This window comes from Corvus kubaryi, unplaced genomic scaffold, assembly GCF_017639235.1.
Source record: "Corvus kubaryi isolate FWS band 111438036 unplaced genomic scaffold, C.kubaryi_AGA036_p1.0 137, whole genome shotgun sequence".
NCBI lineage: Eukaryota > Metazoa > Chordata > Aves > Passeriformes > Corvidae > Corvus > Corvus kubaryi.
Genome location: NW_024580671.1, coordinates 31,563,127 through 31,584,603, shown reverse-complemented (window position 1 = coordinate 31,584,603; position 21,477 = coordinate 31,563,127). Strand labels below are relative to the sequence as shown.

General features: G+C 42.2%; 1 protein-coding gene and 1 long non-coding RNA gene across 5 annotated transcripts in view; one reads left to right on the top strand and one right to left on the bottom strand.

Moving 5' to 3' along the window:
- RSBN1L (round spermatid basic protein 1 like) overlaps window positions 1-12,293 on the bottom strand; it is a 46,661-nt gene extending 34,368 nt beyond the window's left edge. For both annotated transcript variants that reach the window (XM_042018440.1, XM_042018441.1), the window contains exons 1-2: window positions 11,660-12,293; window positions 631-744 (exon numbers count right to left, since the gene is read on the bottom strand). In XM_042018440.1, the coding sequence (XP_041874374.1) occupies window positions 631-744; window positions 11,660-12,254 (709 nt within the window). In that variant the 5' untranslated portion in view covers window positions 12,255-12,293. The remainder of the gene's footprint in view (window positions 1-630; window positions 745-11,659) is intronic.
- A 190-nt stretch (window positions 12,294-12,483) lies between these two features.
- Window positions 12,484-18,273, top strand: LOC121659845. 3 transcript variants are annotated; one of them, XR_006014479.1, is made up of 4 exons: window positions 12,484-12,568; window positions 13,528-13,637; window positions 13,885-14,096; window positions 17,358-18,273. It is a non-coding gene; the product is annotated as an uncharacterized LOC121659845 (long non-coding RNA). The 3 variants fall into 3 exon arrangements; XR_006014477.1 differs by having other exon boundaries at window positions 12,497-12,599; XR_006014478.1 differs by having other exon boundaries at window positions 12,497-12,599; window positions 17,355-18,273.
- The last annotated feature ends 3,204 nt before the right edge of the window (window positions 18,274-21,477 follow it).

The window sequence follows — 21,477 nt, the reverse complement described above, 5'->3', positions numbered from 1 at the left end:
ACAGAGAGTCTGATAGTCCTGGGCAACCTACTCTAGTTGATCATACTTGCAGCAGTTGAACTAGATCCCTTCCAGTATCACCTACTGTACAGCTCTAAGATTCAGTGGACGTACAAGCCACATGAGAACATAACCTTAACTACCTTTCATTACAGAAAACAAAGATGAAGAAATTAGCCAAAATTAAGACTGTATGTTGCATACAACTGCTTAGTATTTGACAAAGTTCCTGAATTATAACTCCTTAATTACTCAGTCTTGTACCATTAATATTAGACACGAAATATAGCATGCATTCATTTTTCTTCTCCACAATATATAAAATTATAACCCACATCTTGTCAGCAGTTATTGAAGAATCATTAATATTGTTCCTGGAAGTACTGGTCTTTCTTATTACTACTATTGTATATGCAACACTGTGATGATGGTTTTATTTTTAATTTCCAGTACCTATCACAGTTGACAAAAAAATTACCATATACAATTAGGATTTAATTTGCAACTCTTGGACCAATTAACTAGGAAATATGGCATAAGTTAAATGAAAAACATAGTACTAGAACACAGTATCCAAACACAAATACTTTTAGCACTAGAATGAAAAACCACTATACAGTTTGAACCTACCTTTCTGCAGTAATTTGATCTCTCCGTTCTCTTTCTTGATTTCATTCATTATTTTGTGCTTCTTCTTTTCTTTTTGCTTCTTTTCCCTTTCTTTAACTTTGTCTTTGATTTGAGCTGAAATGCAAATATTTCACAATTAAGCAAGAACAGAAAACTAATTGTCACATACATGTTTCCAATTACTCTTATGCAAGCCCTATTAAGAGGATATAGAGGAGGAGTTACAAAGAAATCCAGTACTTACAATATGAAAAGCTAATATTTATCTGTTGCATAATCCAACATAAGCTTCTTTAACTCAGAAAAGTTTTGTTTCTCTTATGTTGTAGCAGTATGCAACAACCCAGCAAGTTAACAGTATAGTAATTTTTGCTTACTTCTATATCTTCTGCTCTTACTTTGCATCTGCAGCCAGCTCATTTCTTGAAATTGGAATTGCATGCATTACATAAGAATTGAGGGAAAAAAGAGCACATTTTGCATTTTCTTGGGTGCACATCTACACTGAAAACCTCGTTACTATCCATACATACTCTGAACTTAAAGGCTTTTGCAAATACCTGGGAAAGACGGCTTAATCTGTCAGCTGAAAAATCTTTTCTATTACATTCACAGGCTAATGCATTAATAGCACTCAGATATAATTAATAAAAACATGAAATGTGCTGTATTCACACAGCAGATGTAATTCACTATCACTTCCCCTGCTTACCTACAATCAGCAACAGCTCACCTGAGCAGTCTCATTATTCATTTACTTTCCTGTCAAGTCACTCCAGGTTTTTAAATCCCTAGAAAAGCAGAACCTTTAGGCACACTTTCTGCATGTAAAATACTAGACCTAGAGGAATTCATAATTTCAAGCAGTCATCTTTGCAAGCCAAGTTGAGATTCACTTATGAGGCTAGGCTTTTAGAGAAGTCAGATTTTACTAGGCTTACATGCACTGCAGCCAGCACTTCATGCCTAGTTTCCTGGCCTGAAGCCAATACCTGCTCCAAGAGTTTACTGGGCTTTTTAACCTCCGCAGGGAAAGAGGAAATCTGATTTCAAGCTTCTACATAATTTTATGCTTCAGTAATACAGCCGAGAGACAGCCCTTATGTTTTATTCATGGTACTTGCATTATAAACCCCAAGTGAAAGCAAAGAAATCCAATTACTCTTCCTTAAGCATTCACATAAAATAGAAGCAGCAAGTATGCTCACTACTAACAAATCAGAAGTATTTCAGAACCAAACCAAAGAAAGCCCTCAATTCTTGAAGGCAATGTAGAGTGACCCCTAACCAAACTACGCAGGAAGCATGTTTATAAAGGTGCAAAGAGCTGTCAATAATCCACATATATGATGTTCTAACAATGATTCCACAGCATTCATATCTTTCCTCTTAGGAGCATTCTAGCATGGAAACAGAACTTAAACCCTCGCTATTGTTAGGGTGAAGAGAAGAATGTATTTTAGGGACAGTCTTGAGAAAACAAGTCAAATAAAAACCAAAAGAGATGGCAATTGAGATACATCTGTTGCCTCTCCACAGATCATGATAAGCAGTGGGGAGAGAACAGAAATTATACTGGAACAAATATAGTAAGGTAGCTGCACTTACAGGATCTCTTAGTTCCAAGTGACTGAAACAGTCACGTCCAAGAACAGTCTCCCTAACACCTCTGTGGAAAGGGATGGATGACAAAGCAGATTTATTTGTATAGCAGACCATGGAAACCAATCTACAAACAAGCCTTCCTAAGCAACACAAACCTTTCTAGGAATAGGTTACACAGACAAATCTTCCTCTCCAACCTGCTTCTCCCCAAAAAGGAATCTCTAATTTGTAAATCCCCTGCAACTTGAATATGAAATTGGGTAAACTGTACAACAGGAGTTAATGTAACGCTCTGAAAGACACTCAGTTAGTAGGCAGTAACACCAGGCTTGATTTATAACTTGTGCTGAATGTTCAACTCAGCCAGAACTACAATTATCATGGGAAGACCGAGATTTTATCTCAGCATTTTTGTATGGTTAAGAGGCACACTTGACTTCTGCTTTCACTTACAAATCAAAGCAAGATTGAAGAGCATATACAAATGGTGAGTCTTGCTGAAAGAGGACAAAAGAAAGACTGAAAGAATCCTTTACTGCCAGCTCATAAAAAGCATCACAGGCCAATGAATCTTCCAGTTTTGTCAGAAGCAACACAAGGACAGAGACCCTTTTAAAGAGCCTCCAGTTTATTTTCACATCTACAAAGCAATTAGAGTCAATGGCGAAACCTTCCTGACAAAATGTGTTCTGTAACATCCCCCAGCAACAGCCACAAGCAAATCGTACCTTAAGTGACTGCAAATACAATGTAAATGCAGCTGAGAGAAGTTTGGAGTAAACTTTCCTTTTTGGAAATCACAGTATTGTAACAAAACCAGTGTAGAGCCTGAGGCAAGTAAAAAACAGTTGAGAAGCTCAATTTGAATGTACAGATTTTCTGGTTTCCTCCCTCAAAGTTCACAGAATAGATAAACAATTAAAAAAAAAATCTTTGCACATTAAAAAAACCAACCCTATATTGAAATGAGAGTTATTTGCTGAATTAACACTTGAGCTTGATTCTCAGTTCAAATGTCTTCAGTTTATGCGTATTAATAAGTATTTTCTAGTCTGGCTTGCAGAATTCAAACACAACGCTCAAACGAAATTCTGCAGATTATTCTCCTCAGGGACATCCAGAAACATGAACATTCCTCACAAAAATCCTGCTTTAAAATGAATACCTCCAACACTAAGCAATTTACAACCTACATGTCAGACTAAACAAGCTGTGAGCGACACTGGCAAGGGAAAACAAGAAAAACTTGTTCTGTTGAAGTTATGAAAACCTGGAATGCTCTTGTACATCTTTTTTGACCTTTACCAGTAGAAGCTACTACTGGTCTCCATTTCATTTGTAGGGCAACAGGATCACAAAGTAGTAAAAGGTAGAAACATGTTTATGATAAGCTTTCCATGTCCACAGAATATTCTGCAGTTAGCTTCCACCAAGACTACTCCTAACAAATAAAAAAGAAAAATAAAAAAATCTTGACCTGCTGAAGGAACAGGATGAAATGAACCCCCATGGAAACAATGTAGCCCAAATACACAGACTTCCTAGGCCTTTACATACCTCTAAAGATACTAAAACGAAGAGGCAACCGTTTGAAATAATTTGTATCCCAAGGTAAAAAAGAAAGAAATCTATCTTTTCATGAAGCTTGTCCCACCTACCAAAACACACACTTTTACTTTATATGATTTTGACAAAGAAATACACTGCTCAGGAAATAACTGGTCACAGACTAAACAGAGTTTGCAAATACTCCCTACCGGCATTAAAAAAAAAAAATAAATAAATCCAAGGACAGTAGGAATCAGCTATGGAAGTTCAGTAAGAGCTATGTTCAAGTCCTTAGTTTTCAAGCTCTACTGCCAGAGGGGAAAATAATAAGTGTCTATTACTATAAAGTTATTTCTTACTCTTGTAGCAAGTTGACTGTGGCTGGACATTAGGTGCCCACCAAAGCCACTCTAGGACTCCCTTCCTCAGTTGGACAGGGAAGAGAAAATACAACAAATGGCTCATGGGTTGAGGTAAGGACAAAGAGAGATCATATGTAGTATCAGTTACTGTCATGGGCAAAACAGACTCAATTTTGGGAAAAAATATTGATTTATTACCCATCAAAAGTAGAGTAAGGTAATGAGAAACAAAAACTAAATGTTAAAAACCATCTTCCCCCTGTCCCTCCCTTCTTCCCAGGCTTAACTTCACTCCCATTTTTCTCTACTTCCTCCCCCTGAGTGACACAGGGGGATGGGGATTGTAGTCAGTTCATCAAATGTCACCTCTGTCACACCTTCCTCCTTAGGGGGGCAGGGGGCAACTCCTCTCATTCTTCCTCTGCTCCAGTGTGAGGTCCCTCCCACAGGAGACAGTACTCCACAAATTTCTCCAATGTGAGTCCTGCCAAGGGGCTGCAGTTCTTCATCCCCAATGTGCATCCTTTTCCATGCAGTGCAGACCCTCAGGCACAGCCTGCTCCAGCATGGTGCCCCATGGGGTCATAAGTCCTGCCAGCAAACCTGCTCCAGCATGGGGTCCTCTTTCCATGGAGCCACAGGTCCTGCCAGGAGCCTGCTCCAGCAAAGGCCTCCTATAGGGTCACAGCGTCCCTTGCACATTCACCTGCTCCACTGTGGGGTCCTCCAGAGGTTGCAGGTGGGTCCCTGCTCCCCCATGGACCTCCCTGAGCTGCAGGGACACAGCTGCCTCACCATGAGCTGCAGGGGAATCTGCTCCGGCACCCGGAGCACCTCCTGCCCCTCCTTCTGCACTGACATGGGTGTCTGCAGGGCTGCTCCGCTCAGATATTCTCACTCATCTCTCCAGCTGCAACTGCTCCTCTGCAGTAACTTTTTCCCCCCTCTTAAAATATATAATCCCAGACATGCTACCACCATCACTGGTAGCTTCTCACAGAAGCCACCCCTGTATTTCCCCTGCTACCAAGACCTTGCCATGCAAACCCAATCCAACTCTAGTAAATAAACAAGTATCCTTTTTAAAATACAGAGCTTTGTAGGAATAAGTATCCCTGTTTTAAGAAAATATAACACCCAAGGAATTAAGAGATTTCTACATGTTTCATTCCAGTTCACAGTAAAGAGTGTCACCACAAAGTCCACATTCTTTGCTTTGCATGTCACAGAAACAGTACACCCACACACAAAAGAAATGCTGCAACAGCAGTATATTAAAGAAATGCTACATACAGACAAGGAAGAATTTTATTATGATGTGCTCCATCTCACCTTTCTAAAGGGTATCTGAAAAATATTTTCACTTTACAACGATTCTACACAATGAACTGAATTGATTAAGAATGATATGCATACTTCCTCCTTTAATTCCAAAGCTACTTTTTCTGGATGGTAGGTTAAGTACATAAACAAAAGAAATGGATACACACATTTAACCAGATCTTTGCCTCTGCTGCAAGCTTTCTACAGACAAAAGGGTAAACCAAGAGCATAGAGAATGAGTCAAGTAGGAAGTGCTCTTTAGTGGATGGACTATATGCAACTTGGTAGCTGTCACTTGGGAAATTTGCACCTTGAAGCCCATGCAGGAGCTCAAACAAGCAAGTCCATTTCAGCACTGAAAGAGGAGAGCTGAACAACCCTGTCAGATGCCAAAAGCTGCAGCTGCTTTGCATCAATTTTCCAGATGGTAACTCACATTAGTAGTCAGTCATAGACTATGTTCAAAGTATTCTGCCTCTCTCCTTCGTTTGATTTAAGGGCTGTCACTGCACATGAGGCAAAATATTTACAGACTACTGCTAAGGGACACCATCAATATGGATGACACCACCAGCAGTGTAACTGAAAGGAAGCAGGGATAAGGAAGAGCATACAAGAACACCAGTCACCATCCCTTCCATTGGCACTCTCCTCACTTTAAACAAGCACCCATAAATAAAACCTCAAGAAGCCATATTTAACTGGTTATGCAGGTATCATGAAGTATATTTAATATCACCATGTAAAGAGCTTTGACACCTGCACTTATTAAATCCTACAATGTACACTGGAGAGCAGGTTTTCCAACTTAACGAACATGGACAAACCCATATAGTATTTCCATGACAAAAAAATCATCAAAAAAGGGATCGTTTTCACATCCCAACAACCAGGAATATCTGACTGGCACTCCTTTCAGTAATTTAAGTTTAGAATACAAGTTATGACTAAAGAAATCCCTTTATCAGGCAAGAACACTTCCCCAAGCTCTTCAGTGAATGGAAAGGGAGACAGATCCCTTTCAGAATTAAAACACTTCCAAAAAACTTAAATATAATCTTTACAGTTCCCAGTTCCTTTAAGCTTCGCACTTCTAAGGAGATCTCCTACATGCAGAACTGAATGAGCCAAGTTTGAGCACAAGCACTAGGGAGTTGCATCAGAAATCAGTAACAGAGAATGTGACAGCTGCAAACAAGGCCTCTACAAGAGGTTTCAGATCAAATGCTTCAGCCTCCTGATCTTGTGTCAACTAAGAAAAATTATTTGGTATTCTAAAATCAGAGTAAGTTTCTGCTGCATAAATTACACACAAAGCTGGATTCTGCGGTACAGGAAGGGCATGGTTTTCCAGCTTAGGAAGATTTTGTTCTGCCTAGCAAGCATCAGCTTATCAAAAAGGGGCCAGGGTCCCTCAAGAAAAAGATGCACTGCTCCAAATTATCCCAACGTTGCATATTTACATTAATGTCACTACTGTCTCTGAAAACTGAGCTGCATGTAAATCTCAAAGCATCAAAAGAAATTTGAGAAGTCATTCTTCCTCCTGAACACAACACTTAAAACCCTAAACACTTACTAGATAGACATTGCTGCTTACAGTAGGGTATCTAAATAGAAATATATTGAAGAATTCAGACAAGAGTGACCAAGAGACCTCATAAGCATGAAAATGACTGCTGAATTTAAACAGTTCAGCAGAGAGGAGGGGGAAATGAGTCAAGCCACATAGTACAAGAAAAATAAAAAAAAGAAAGTAAATAGAAGTTAACAGAAGGAGGAAATGTTTAGCAGAAGAAAAAGAAAAAAAAACGACAACCTAACAAGGAAGATGCATGGCCTCAGTTCTAAGGAAGGGAAAAAGAAGATCCAAAACTTTCTACAACCTACTTTGGTAACAGAGACTACAAAATTAGCATCCCACTGGATGCAAACCAAAATTATTAAGACTGAAAAGTCTAACTTCTTGAAAGCTAAAATCCCAGAAAGGTCATACAATACAAGGTAACAGTTACCAGAAGAATCACTGCTAAAAGCTCATCTGAAATCTAATCTTATCTATCCTTCAAAGACAGCAGCAGAAAGAAAGGGGGGGTGGGGGAGGAAGGAGAGTTAAAAAAGAATAGACTAATATTAAAAGCAAGAGCTACAGCACCATTTTCAGCTTTCCTGCTCATATGGGGAATCCCCAGTTGCAAGTCAAAAGATGTCAATCTCATTTTGCAACTGCTTGCACATTGAGGCGATCTTATCAGCAAACGGATCATTGGGGAAAAAAAAAGGGGAGGAGGAAAAGGGAAATTGTACACAGAAACGACAAGAAAAACAGAAAAGATTGATCGTGCAACTGGATTACACCTTACCACAAGTATAGGGACCACAACCAAAAGCTTTTGGACAGGCATTGTCTAATTAAGAGGGGAGTGGCTGAGCTGAGCTTTGCACTGTTATGAAAACAATTTCAACTATGAACTGCTAGAGCAGAGTATCAGCTAAATGACTAACTGAATCAGCAGAGTCATAGCACGAACAGCAACCGCTTCTGTCAGACTGACACCGTGTCTTAAAAACAAAAACACTGCACAACTTTAGTTCCACTATCAGAATGTACGTGACAAATGAAATTTGAGCTTATTTTAAACAGCCTAAACCTCGTTATCTGCAGAACAAATCATTCATCCGGCAAAAGGTTCTTTCAAGTTCTCTGCATGGTAGATCATCTCTGAAGGGTTCACTGAACTCCATTCATTTAATGGAATCACAAGCTGTAAGGCCTGGTTATGACTCTGCAACTTAAAACTCTTTGCAATTAGTTAAAAGACCAGAGAAGTCTTTAAACAAAGACTTGAAAAAAACATAAAAATTTTTGAAAAGCTTAAACACACCATCCATCTTGGCTATTACCAAGCTTAACATCTTCCTATCACTTAGGAAAGAAAGGTGCCTCAGAACTAGGCTCTCTTACAACGTAATTACTACTGCAAGTGAAGGACACACATGAGCTCCTATTATCAGCTTTTCTGAATGCAAGGTGAAAAATCTCAGTTTCCTCCTCAGTGTCAATATCCCTTATCATTACAGTAATTAAACTAAAATTAGGAAAATGCAATTGGTACTATTCTCAAGGCCAGATCTCACATTCACTCACTCCATATCATTGCATAACCTGATTCCCTGTATTATCTTGTCTATACCACAGTCCCAGCAATCTCATGAGACAAATTTTGCCATTCTTCTTCTGATTGCCCTAGCTTTACTCCTCGTTTTTTCCAGTACTGAGATCTGTGCAGGCCATCAGTCTCTCTCACAAAGGTAAAACTTTTTCTCCTCACACCCTTAGAGCTCTGTGTAGCAGAGCACACAGCTCACTGACCAGAAACAAGACCCCTCCTCATTCACAGGCACTGGCGTAACTGGGAATTCCATTCCATCCCACGTACCCCCCTGCAATGAATCTACATTTTGGCTGCAAAGAGGAGGATGGACTTCTTCCATTTTCAGAGCCTCAAAACAATCAAGGAACTCTCACCTATTCCACCTGCTTATCTCTTGGTATTTCTGCCTCTACACCTCTAGTCTCTCCACTGGCACAATTTTTCTTCTGGCAGGTGCAGCACTGTTATGTGTATCAGTTCTGAATGCTAGGAGAGAAAAACGATCAATACCATCAACTCCACATTGTTGCTCCTTTCCCACTGCACCAAAAGCAAAAAGGTTGTCTAACTGCAGACTCCAGGAACAAGAGGCTGCACTTGCCTGCACGAGGTTGATTTTTAGAATGCACTAATGACAGCTTCCACAAACTCACCTCATTACACCTAAAGGAGCATATTTTATTCCTACTTCCCCACCCCTCATATATTCTGTGTGTGCAAGCTTTTCAGATTTTTATAATTACCCAAAATCCTCCAAATTCACCAATGTCCTATCTGCAGGCTGCCTAAAATTTTCATTCTCCTCCTATTCTACTGTCCTCTAACCTTCCTGGCCTTTTCTACAGCACCTAAGTATAATATATTTTGCCCCAAAACAAGACCAGAATCACCTCCATACTGCTTTTGCCTGCTATTTTCTTTTCATGTCAGTATTTCAAATTCCTTCCACATTCACTCATTATATGCTGCAACCACAGTCCCTCTGGTATCTTTTTCCAGTCTGTGCCATAGCTTCAGCACTCCTAATGCACAAGTCCTGACTATTCCACCCACCCACCTTAATGTCATTCTTAGCTCTCCTCTGTACGTAGGATTCTACGTGCCTGCCCCCCAGCCATTCTTTTCTCCCTGCATCATAACTGCATTTTTCCCTTTCCTCTCTGCAAAGAAAATTATTCACAGGATTAACAGCACAAACCTGTTCTTTAATCTACAGTCAAATACTGAACTTTTGAAAAGCTGGCAGCTCTCAGCAGAAGACTCACTTTCTCACAGCCTTCTTTGTAAAAACATACAGTTTAATTAAAATAAAGTTCTTCTTTTATATAGGAAATTATGCCACGAAATTTTAGCTTTAGAAATTACTTCCTCTAAACAGAAATCTGTAGACTCGGGGGCCACACAGGCATCATTTGCCTTTGAAAATTTATTTGTTGCATCTACGTAAGTTTTTAAGGAATAAATGTGAGGTAAAAGAATCTGTTCTGAGCACCCAGCAACCAAAAAAATAAAGAATTTGTGCCTGTCAGTATATAAGCTCTGAGAAAAGTATCTTTTCCACATACAAGGTGCAGAATCTCCTCTTTAGAGACAAATCACATCAATTATTCAGTTAACACTATCAGTGTCAATTTCTTTTACCAATGTGAAATAATATTTCATCTTGTTATTGTAATATTGTTCCAAGATTTACTAACATGACTCTTCAACACTAGTAGGACACTATGGCAATCTGAGCAAGTATGATTATTAATTACATAGCTTTGCTAGGAGGCTATTGGGTGAGTTTCTTAGCAGCTATCCTTGAAGACAAGATGATTTCACCAACATTAAATGGGTACTGAGCATCATTCTAAAGACTTTTTCCAAGTCACCTTTTGGACAGGAGAAAGGGGGAAAAATGGAACCCTTGAAAGCTCTGAAATTACATACTTAAAACCCACTTGTACAAAATTTAAAAACAAAAAAAACCCTCAACGGGAAGTGAATCATACACTAAGATATTCATGGAAATTAGTGGAAAATGCAGTAAGGTAGCCAGACAACATAATCAATAGACAAAAAGGCATATTGATATTTCTCTACAAGCTTGGCTGATCCTGTAATTACAGGTACAGGCCACAATCAAAGTAACCTAAATTTACACAACAGCTGTAATTTATCTTTCCATTAAAAGAAAGGAAACTTGATTAAACTAGGTAATGGAGTGCACGTTTCAAATTCCTCATATTTCAATGTAAATCTAAAAGCATCAACATCTGGTTTAAGGTCACTGGAGACTAGGAAAGGACATGCAAGAAATAAAAGCATGTATTCTTGTACTGTCTTCATATAGTCATGTATTGTCTTTTAGTTCCCAAGATTTACTGTTGATCACAGCAGGAATCCAAGCAAGACTCTTGCCTGACATCTTGTCCTACCTCGTATGGCCATTTTTGTCCAGCCTCACTAATGAACTAACCCAGCACTCCATCCCTTATCCTGAAGGCTTCGAGCATTCCTTGGCAGATGTGATCTTCAAGAAATAAAAAGATTGAAGCAGCAACTACATGAGATTCCAAAAGTCTAAGTATCTAAATTTTAACTGCATGCTCTCTAGTACTCAGTGACTTAGCCTGTAAAAAATAATAACCTAAGAAACGAGATCATTCACGGTTTAATTTCTAAATTAGGGTGATTTTTTGAAACGTGTTTTCCGTTGTTCCCCAATTCAGTTTTGTTCGCACATTTCTAATAAATTACTGGGCATCCTCATTTCCCTAATAGGTAACAAAACCTAGGACCTCTGGCAGCTTCTGGCTGACGCCATCGCTAATTCCACACCCCCTTTTTTGACAGGATTGACGGCGGACTGAGCCGCCGCTGCCTTCCCCACGAACTTACACAACGCCGACGGTGTGTGACCGGCTGCAGCACTGCCCGCAGCCCCCGGCCCGGGTCACAGCCACCTCCCGCTGCCGCCGGGCAGCTCCACCGAGCCCCCTGCGCTCGCTGCCCCTTCCAGCCCCCCGCTGCCGGCGCTGCCCCGCCGCTCACCTTTCGGGAACAGCAGCTTCACCTCCCCGTTCTCCTCCCGGCTCAGGGCCCCGCCGCCATCTCCCGCCGCCGCCACCACGGGCAGCGCCCCGTGCTTCCTCCTCTCCTTGTCCCGCTTTTCCTTGGGTCTCTTGGGCTTGGCGCTGCCGCCGCTGCCTCCGCCTCCCGCCTCGGCCGCCAGCGCCAGGCGGTGCCGGTGGTGGCGGTGCTGGTGCTGCGGGCGGGACGAGGAGGGGGAGGCGGACGGCGGCAGCAGCACCGCGGGCGGCAGCAGCTTCCGGGACAGCGGGGAAGGGAAGGCGAAGCCCCCCGTGCCCGCCGAGGGGCCCGAGGGCAGCGTGGCGAAGCCCCACGGCGCAGGGCCGCTGTAGCTCGGCACGACCGCGGGCAGCGGCTGCTTGGCGCTCCCGCCACCGCCGCCCCCTTCACCGTTGACGCGCTTAGCGCCCTTCAGGCTCCGCTCCTCGGCTCCCTTCACCTTCTTGGCGGCCGGCTGGGATCCGCGGGAACCTTTGGCGTCCGGGGCCGCCCTGGCGCCGAGCGGCTCCTGCTCGGGAGGCGCCGCGCCACGACCGGGACTGGGCAGCTCCGCCATCTTGGGCTCCGGAGTCTATTTACTCTCGGCTCGCCCCAACCGACAGCGCCGAGGGGCGGGGCAGCGCCCTCACCTCGCCCAATGGGCAGGGGGGGCTCCGGACTGACAGCGGGAGTAGCCAGTCGCAGGGCGGGGAGAGGGGGCGGGCTCTCAGGGGATTGGGGGCGGTGGCTCGGCTGAGTGCGCACGGCGCGAGTGGGCGGGGGCGCTGTCGGGGCGGGAGCGGGAGCGGGGACGTGGTGGGAGCGCAGCGGGGAGCGGAGCGGGGGAGAGGTGGCGCTCCTGAGAAAGGCGTTTGTTTGGGAATAAAGAAGGTTTGGATCCCGGTGCATCCCGGGGGTTTCGGTAATGCCTCAGGGTTTGGGCTTCTCCTCTCTGGGACCGGCTGACGGGATCCCGGCAGCCCCGCGGGCTGTTCCTGGGAAGGGCGTTTGTTTGGGAATAAGGGAAGTCTGGACTAGCGCCGTTCCCGGTGGATGTACCCCGGGAGGCGATACACCGGTCCCTCGGGATGTCCCGGGGACGAGGGCGTTGTTCGATGGGCGCGCTCTGTAACGGCCTGAGCCCGAGTTTTCCACACTCTCCCGCATCCTCGGAGGGAGTCACATAAAGCCTGGAAGCGGAGGGCCTGCTGGGAGGAAGGCAGAGGCTGCGGGGGTCAGCGGCTGTGCGAGGGGCCGATGCCATCCCGCCGGGACAGTCGGGTGTCTGTCACCAGCGGGATCACTGACCGCCCTGCCTCAGGGAAGGGATTTGAGCTCAGTGTGCCAAGTAGGAGCCCCCAGCCGTGCCTTTGGCGTCTAAAGTTGCCATAGCCGCGGTTCAGGAGCAGACTGAAATTCCCCCAAGTCCTGGTGTCAGCAGGAAGCGTCGCGGAAATGAACAGAAGTTTCCTGGAGTGTTCGCATTGCCGGGCTCCCGCTCTGGTCAGTCACACCTGAGGTCTCCTGGTTGCAGCGGGAGGAACAGAGTCGCTGCCACATTAAACCGAACCTGGCAGATGGCAGCCAGATCAAGTTGCTCTGAGAAGTTCTGTACGCGATGTATCAGCAGGCAAACAAGGTTTTAAGTTTAGATTTTTTTGCTCCGCAGACCATTTTCATTTGAGCTGCCACTGATCAGCCTCAGAATAAGCTCCTAGCCCTTGGGTTATCTCCTCCTTTGTTTCATTTTCTTTTGAAATTACAAACCAGGCTGAATGCAGTTCAGTGTTGATCTCAACAGCAGCAAAGAATAAATTTTCTGTATCCAGACAACTCTGCTTTTTCCTCAGATGTTTCAAGTTCCGCTACTGTGAGAGTGTGAGAGAGAATCCTCAAACTGTATTTCTGGGCCTGATGGGGAAAATGGCATCTACATCAAAGGAAGAACATTTCACAGCAGGTATTTGAGCAAACTCAACTCACATTCAATCCCAGACTGAAATCCAGGTACAAATCTACCCGTATGTACATAAGCTGGTAAACTAGAGTGGGCTTATGAGTATGAAGGTCATTTTCTGCTCCCTCAGAAATGTTTTATTTGTATCAGTGGATGAGAAAAACCTGTGCATTTTAATAGACATGTCTCTTTTCCAGGTTAAGTAAAGGTGACCCATCCACCTTAGTCAAAATCAATGATTTTGTCTCAGTTGATGTTACAGGTGCCATGAAATGCGCACAAGGCCATTGGTATCCCTATATACCAGTCCCTAATGGAAACTGGATTGTGGTGACTAGAGTGAGAATTTGAGGCACCTCATGGCACTGTCTGAACTTCACAGGCTTTACAACCAAGTTCATCTTCCTTTTATGCTGGTATTGATACCAAGTCAACAGTATATTAAGTTCATTCAAACTTCAGGTAAGTCACAACCATATTTTCACCTCTCGCTTTTGGGGGCTTTGAGAAACAGAAGAGCAGTGTTTCTTTGTTCTTTAACTGGAGTGAATCCTAGGGCTTGGTTTTGGTTCAAGGAACTTCACCACAACCTCTGTGAAATGCCAGTCACCTAGGAGTACATTACTTTTCTCCATGCAGCAGGCTCAGCAAGACTTATTAGGCTAATAAGGCTGGATAGCTGTATAAATAGCTGAATATCTTGCTATGTGCACTTATATCAATGTTAATAATTAAGACAATTTATATTTCTGAACTTTGTATTGGATATGCTTGGATGTCTAAAAAATGCATTGAATCGTAATGCAACCCAGAAATACAAAAGTAGGTACAGAGATAAAACTGTGAAAGGAGAACTCATAGCCCAACACTAGATTTAAAAACTGACAAATAAACTTAAAAATGTGCAGCAAACTTTAGCAGCTGACAATACGCTACTAAACTCAGGTCAAGCTGAAGTTGTTTCCTATGCTTTCTGAAGTAGCAGATTGTGCTTGTAAGCATAAGCCAAGTTTTTATTAGTGAATTCTTTATAGAATTCAGCTGGAGCAAGATGACAGAGTACCTATTACATGTAATTGTTGCTTGTTGGAAAGCAGTGTGACTAATGTTTGGAGGTTTGCTGCTGCTATCTCATACCCATTTGTCAGCAGAGAAAATTGCAGGGTGCATGAAATTCAGAAGCCAGCTCTGCTTCAGCTCCCAGTCATGCTGCTGTACGAGCATTAGAGGGAGGGGTGTTGTCCCTGTCACTTGTTTTGTCACCAATCACACAGATACATTAAAGTGTTCCACCATACCTATGGTGAGCATGCATTCCAGAATATTAAAACTAAATTTCAGGGTGTCTTCCTTACTACCTGTTTTTACTTTAATTAAACCTCTTGCTGCTGGCAAACACACCCCAGGCAGACACTCCTGAATGAGACAGACAAGATAAGAAACACAAAAACCACTTCAGAATAAAGAGCATCTTTAACAAAGAGGGTGTAAATACAAGCAGTATACCTTGTGTAAAGTACAGGTTAGAATCACAAATTTGTTCTGATATTAACTGAAATGAGTGAAATACATATGCTTATAATGAAATGATACCATCTCGAGAAACATTGTCAAAACACTTCCCCCAAACCAAACTACTACAGAGAAATACAGTAGAGTCTCATGTCACAACTCCAGTCCGCTGCAGAGAGATAGCTGTGTGAACTGGGAGTCTTAGTGGGGGTCAGTCCTTGAGGGGTGTTGGCAGCACCCCACACACAGAGAACAGAGAGCTCATCTTTCAGCAGAAGCCTTTAAACTGATTATGGAAATTATATTAATGTGCTTTTGTCTATAATTTTATATGCAGTTAGGGAAATCCACAAAGGCTTTCTAGACCATGGAAACTGAAATGAGGCAAAACCATAACAGTAAAGATGTCAGGCACAAAGCAGTCCAGTATCCAACATGCATTAAAAATAAGCTTCCCATGTTATTAGCTTGCTTATTACAAATGCATTGCCATTTTAATTAGGATAATTATGAAATACTGATCTAAATGGTTATTAATCAAAACACTTACTTAAACAAGTTAGTGTATACATTCACCTAAACTTAGAATCATTTCAGACAGCCCTTATAAAATAAAAAGCTGAATGTAAATGTTGTACACAGGTATTTTGGCTTTATGCTCTTAGCTGCCTACCAAAGTGATGCTTTGTAGCCCTACTCAGGTCTTTAAATAGAAAAACAGCTTCCAGAAATGTTATTTAATCTCTTTATAATTCCAACGGTTTGTTCTCCATGTGCTTACTTCCTTGGTTTGGCATCTGCTCAGTTCTTAAGTCAAGCATGGAAATAATTGTGCCAAGTGTAAATTGAAAACATTCGATAACACTTAGACATCTTTATGCTGGTTTTTGTCTGCAAAATTAGCTAACTGTAATTTTTAATGCTGTTCATTTTTTCTTCAAACTCACTGAAAGTTAGTTAATTCATCTTTGGAAGTGGAGGTGAAAACTAGCCTTGTGTGCACAGAAATGTACTGACAAAGGTGTTCTCATCATGTGATTTATTTTAGAAGAGCCTCATTTTCCATAGTCAGGGTTTTCAGACCAACCAGTGACATATCCAAATACTTCTGCAATTACCACCCAAACAATTGAACTAAATGAGACACTGGGGACTAACTTGGCTCAGAACTGGGAGCTGCTGACAGCATGACAAGCCTTGCTGCAGGGTGATAAGAACTGTCCCCTTCTGCCATTGTCCTTTGCAAGGGACAGTGTCCCCACGGCTGAGCAATGGAGTGTGCATCTTTGATCAAATCTGTGACCAAGGCGGTGGTTATCCTAAGAAGCCTTTTTTCCCCTCAGAAGCAGCAGATGTCTCTGCTGACTGCTCAGGGTTGGTGGGTTAGACATTTGGCAGAGTGGCAGAGCAGACAACTGGGGACACTCATGGTTTTTATTACCCTGTTAATCTGCCAACATTTTATAGAATCCATAAAAACCACAAAAAGGAGTTTACACTTCGGGGAGGACCTACAGTACTTGTTTCTTGTTTAATGTTTTTTCAAACAGCTACAGATTACTGCTATAACAGCTCTTTAGTCTTTACAACTGGTTTCCTCACTTGTGTTTAACATGTGAAACACCCCAGCTCCAATATTTCTTTTTTGAAGTGTAATAACAATCACAACAATGGAGCAAACTTGGAAAGTCTTGATATGCACAGTTTTGAATGATACCTGCTTGCAGTTGAAAAGGCAATTTGCTTAGCTGTTGTCCTCATAGCACCCAAAACCAATTTGACTATTTGAAAGATCTTTAGAATTTTTCAATACCAAAGATACATAATGACTAAAATCACTATGAAAGCAAGAGGATGCAAGCTGAGCAAAACTGTCTTCCCTTACATATGGAGGAGATGGATAAAAGTCTTATCCATTTTCTTATTTCAGTAACAATTAAGATACTAATTTTCTTCAAATGAAGCTGCTGGTTTGCAGCTCTGGATTTTTTACAGGTTAACAGCCTCCTCACTGCAATTTGAGATACCTGAATTCCCTGCTGCTTTGCACAGATCTGTGCAGATACTTAAACAAGTAGTCATTTTTTCATTTCCCTTAGAATCCACTACCATTAGATCCACCTTCACTTAAATCCCTCCAGAGTTTGTCCACTATATCCTGGCTGCATTTTAAAAAATACAATACAGAGTCTAAACCTTCTATCCCAGCAGATCTACTGCAGCTGCTACAGCAAGGCTGTGGCTGCTCCCGTCCTTGAGGAAAGGAAGACCGTGGGAGAAGGGCCCTTTCTGTGGGCTGTGCCTGGAAATCACCATCTTTTCTGCTTGTTGATGCTCCAGCTGCAAGCCACTCCAAACATCTTGGAGAGAAGGACCTGCAAGTCTTTGCTTCAGCAGGCACAGGAATCAATATCTATTTGCTATGACAAGGACTTAGAGCAGCCACATTTCCCGTTGAGCTGTGCCTGCCTGGGCTCTAAATAGCCCCATACCCCATCCTGTCATTAGTATCAGCTTGGAAATTCTACGGTCTTCCAACAGGAGATTCCAATGGTTTCACAGGTGATTCTGGAACTAGTTTGGTTTTGAGTAAGGGCTTTTTTGGTATAAGTTTTGACATAGCCTCTGTTATGTATCTTTAAGATCCTTTCCCACCCAAACCATTCTGTGATTCTGTGAAAGAAAATGCACAGATTCTCCCAAACTAAACTTTAAGAGAATACTTATTCCTTAACAAGCAATTCTACGAGGTATGCATACCTCTTATTGTTACCAAAGAGTTCAAGTCAATGAACTGAAATCCATATGGATTTCCTGATGGCTTTTTTTTCCTATCCCTAAAGGCTTATGGAATGATAAACAGATCAAAGAATGGTTGTAGAATGGTTGGGTTGGAAAGATCATCTCATTCCAACCTCTCTGCTGTGAGCAGGGACACTTTCCACTAGACCAGGTTGCTCGGAGTCCCATCCAACCTGGTCTTGATTTGGAGTACATTCAGTTCTAGGAAATTCAGGTTTTTGTGTCTTAGGTACAGGCACTTATTTGCAAAGTAGCAGTATATATTTGTAAGTGTAGATATAAAAAGAAAATAAACAGCTACTTATATATAGCAGCTAATCTTTCACTGCTCACCTCAACTTCTTGGTCACATAAACAACATCTTCATGGAAAAATCCACAATAAAGAGCTTTCTGTCTGTTCACAAATTTTATTCCACAGTAGAGGCAGCAGCTTATCAGATCAGTGCCCACGGTGATTCTGGGAAACAGTTTAAGACATACTGTTTAAAGTAAAAAAAAAAAAAAAAAGCATTTGCCATAAGGTCTTCAGACTTTCTCTGATGTAACTGGAAGATAATTGCACCTGAAATTTCTACACCGTGGCACTAGGAAAGCATCTCACAGTATAAAGTCACCCAAAAATGTTTGTGTACTGGATGGCAGTTAGGGGCTTTGGGATTTACTCAGGATGGAAGGAACAACTTCGGTGTAAATCTATGTAAATCTAACACATCACTATCAACCTCAGATCAGTCTTGAAATGGGAGCTCAGTGGGCTCCTCCTAGCCTGTTCATGTGAAATCACAATTGTACCTTGTTACTTGTACGGTCTTGCCCTGGCTTAGAGGCAGGAATGCTGAGCCTACATGATGGATAGCCCCACTTCCAGCAAATGTGCAGGACAGATTTATCATCTCGCCACAGATTCCGGCCCAGAGACTGCTCCAAGTGAGCTCCCTTGTGCTGGTTGCTTCTGATGCTCAGAGTTAATGGGGAGGTAGACAAAGAAGCAGATGGAAAAATTCTTCACACATTCTTAATCACGGAAAGAAGAGACACTAAAAAGTGCTTGTTTGATATATCTACATAACATCATTAAGATAAAATTTCTAATAAAAACTCCAGCCAGCCTTCTGAGTTGTGTAACTGAAGTGTGCAGCGTTTTACAAGCAGTGACATACCCTGGTGCCCTTTCTGTGGACCTTACTGTTACACATATTTTTGTCTCTGGAGACCAAAGGGAGGATTTGTCTCATGGTTTCAAATATAAATTAGATAGGCACATGATGTGGTCTGTAGGAGCACCTATACATTTTATGCGTTATGGGGACTCCCTAGAGCACATCACATGTTCCAGAAGTGGTGAGGAGAGGAGCCCTGAATGGCTGAAACACAAAGCAGCATTTCGTTTAGTGATAAACGCTGCTTCGTTCCAAAATACCTCCCTGTGATCTGGGGACTGCAGACAGGCCCAAGAGTGGAGCTGCCTCTCTTGGAGCCAAACCCCTCCTTGAGGCAGGGTTGAGCTCAGTCTTTCAGACTAACATGGAAGATCTCTAAGAAAGACCTTTTGGCTCATGTAGCCATTCCAACTTAACACCCAGAGGAGGTTGGCAGGTGCCTGAGGTCCAAGAGGCCTGATGTTTTTCATTTCTTTTAATTGTAAGACTAGACACCCCCTTTCATATGAATCAGGGACTCTGAGACCACCCTCCCTGTTGTGGAATAGCTGCTCAAATGAAGGTTCAGTTTTTTCTAAACAGAACATGTGAAAGGCAGAAGTACCAGAGAATTAAATTCAGGACAACTTTGACCACCACCCACCATCCAAACGGTAAAGAACTAATTTACCTGTAGAAATATTTTTTGTAGGGTCTGAAACCTTATTTCCAAAAAGGGCAGATTTAGGGGAAAAAATACACTTGAGTGTTCTTTCCAGCATCAGTGAACTTGATCAGCTTGCTGTCTGATGACACAGAAGGGGAAAGAGCTGCTCAGCAACTCAGAGCTGTTAGGCGTCTCACTGGTCCTAACATATAATAAAGGTTGATTTACATTATAAAAAGAATCACTTGCATTGCTTCCTTCTTACCAGTGATTTACATGTCAACAGGCAGACAAAGATGTATTCATTGCATGGCAATGGTATCATAAAGCGCCCTTGTTCAGGTATCACTTTGAAGTCTCAAAATTCCTGACAAGAGATTGCTTTCTGAACTTAACTTTCTTCATATCTCTACTTCTCCCACCCACTCCAGGATGGTTCAAAGGTCAGTTTATCCTTATTAGGGTTATTATCCTTATTTTTCTACCACCTTAGGGAGTAATCTTTGTCTGGGCTGCAAAGCCCAAGAGGCTGGTACTCAATTGCAGATTTGAGCAGAAAATCCAACCCAACAATTTATTTGAAGCGTCTTCCTTGAGCTGCATTCCTGTTACCCAACCACACCTCTCTGCCCTTCTGAGGAGCTTACAAAACTGGGAACCTGCTTAACAAGTTCACTTCAGCCTTTTATTACCCACAGGCAGAGACGTTTTACCCCTTGTACTTGCTACAGTTCAGCTCTTCCCACCTCTCTCCTCTGGCATTAAGTGCTCCTTGTTTTTCCCAACCCCGCCAGACTCACTTTTTACCACACACCAAGCAGAGACCATTCTTTGGATCACTTTATCCAGGCAATTTGCTTGATTTTTGAAGTGCTCACAAATTACTCCCCACAGATCTCATGACATGAGTTATGAATAATTTTTTAATTAACTTTTATAAAAACCAGTGTACAAGTGCTTTTTCAGAAAAGCCTGATGGTACGGGCCGTTCACATCAATGGGAAAAGTAACCCTAGATTCTCTACTGGAGTCCACAGGGATGGCTGCTTTGGCTTTCAATTGTCTCTAATGAAACAGATCAGATGCTACATTACTGCTTTTTAACAAAACTGCTAGCCTTTCACTGGTGGGTTCAGTTGTGTCCAGATACCACAGTAACATGTGGCATTAGTGTACCAGGCCCAACCTTCCTTCACTTTCAGCCAAATAGTGTTCAGTGCAGGCAAGACTGAAACCCTAAGATGAGAAGTGCACTGGGCAGGGCTGATAAAATGTGTAAGTGATATTACAAAGTTAAATATTCACCATAAAGGATATACATTTTGGAGATGCAGCAAATAAAAGAACAGCTACAGCCAATGTACACCAGAGCTGGCATGTTTCCTCACAAGGTTTGTGTATTCTTCCTGCCAGTTTCTCCAGGCTCACTTGAACAATGAATACACCATTTAATGTGAAAACAGCAAGAAAGCAAATAAAAATTTGAACAAATGTAGCAAAAGACTTGAAAACACTCAGCTTATGAACCTGATGGGTTTTTTTTGCCCTTTTAACATTAGGCCAGAGATGTAGCAGGTGGAATATATACTGGGATGGAACCACACACCAGGTGTCTTCTCATGAAGAGTGGAGTCAAGTAAGCAGAAAAACTCGGCAGTCTTTGATACTCCATGTTTGAACAATGGGATCATCTTTGATCCAAGTCCAGCTCTTCATTTGAC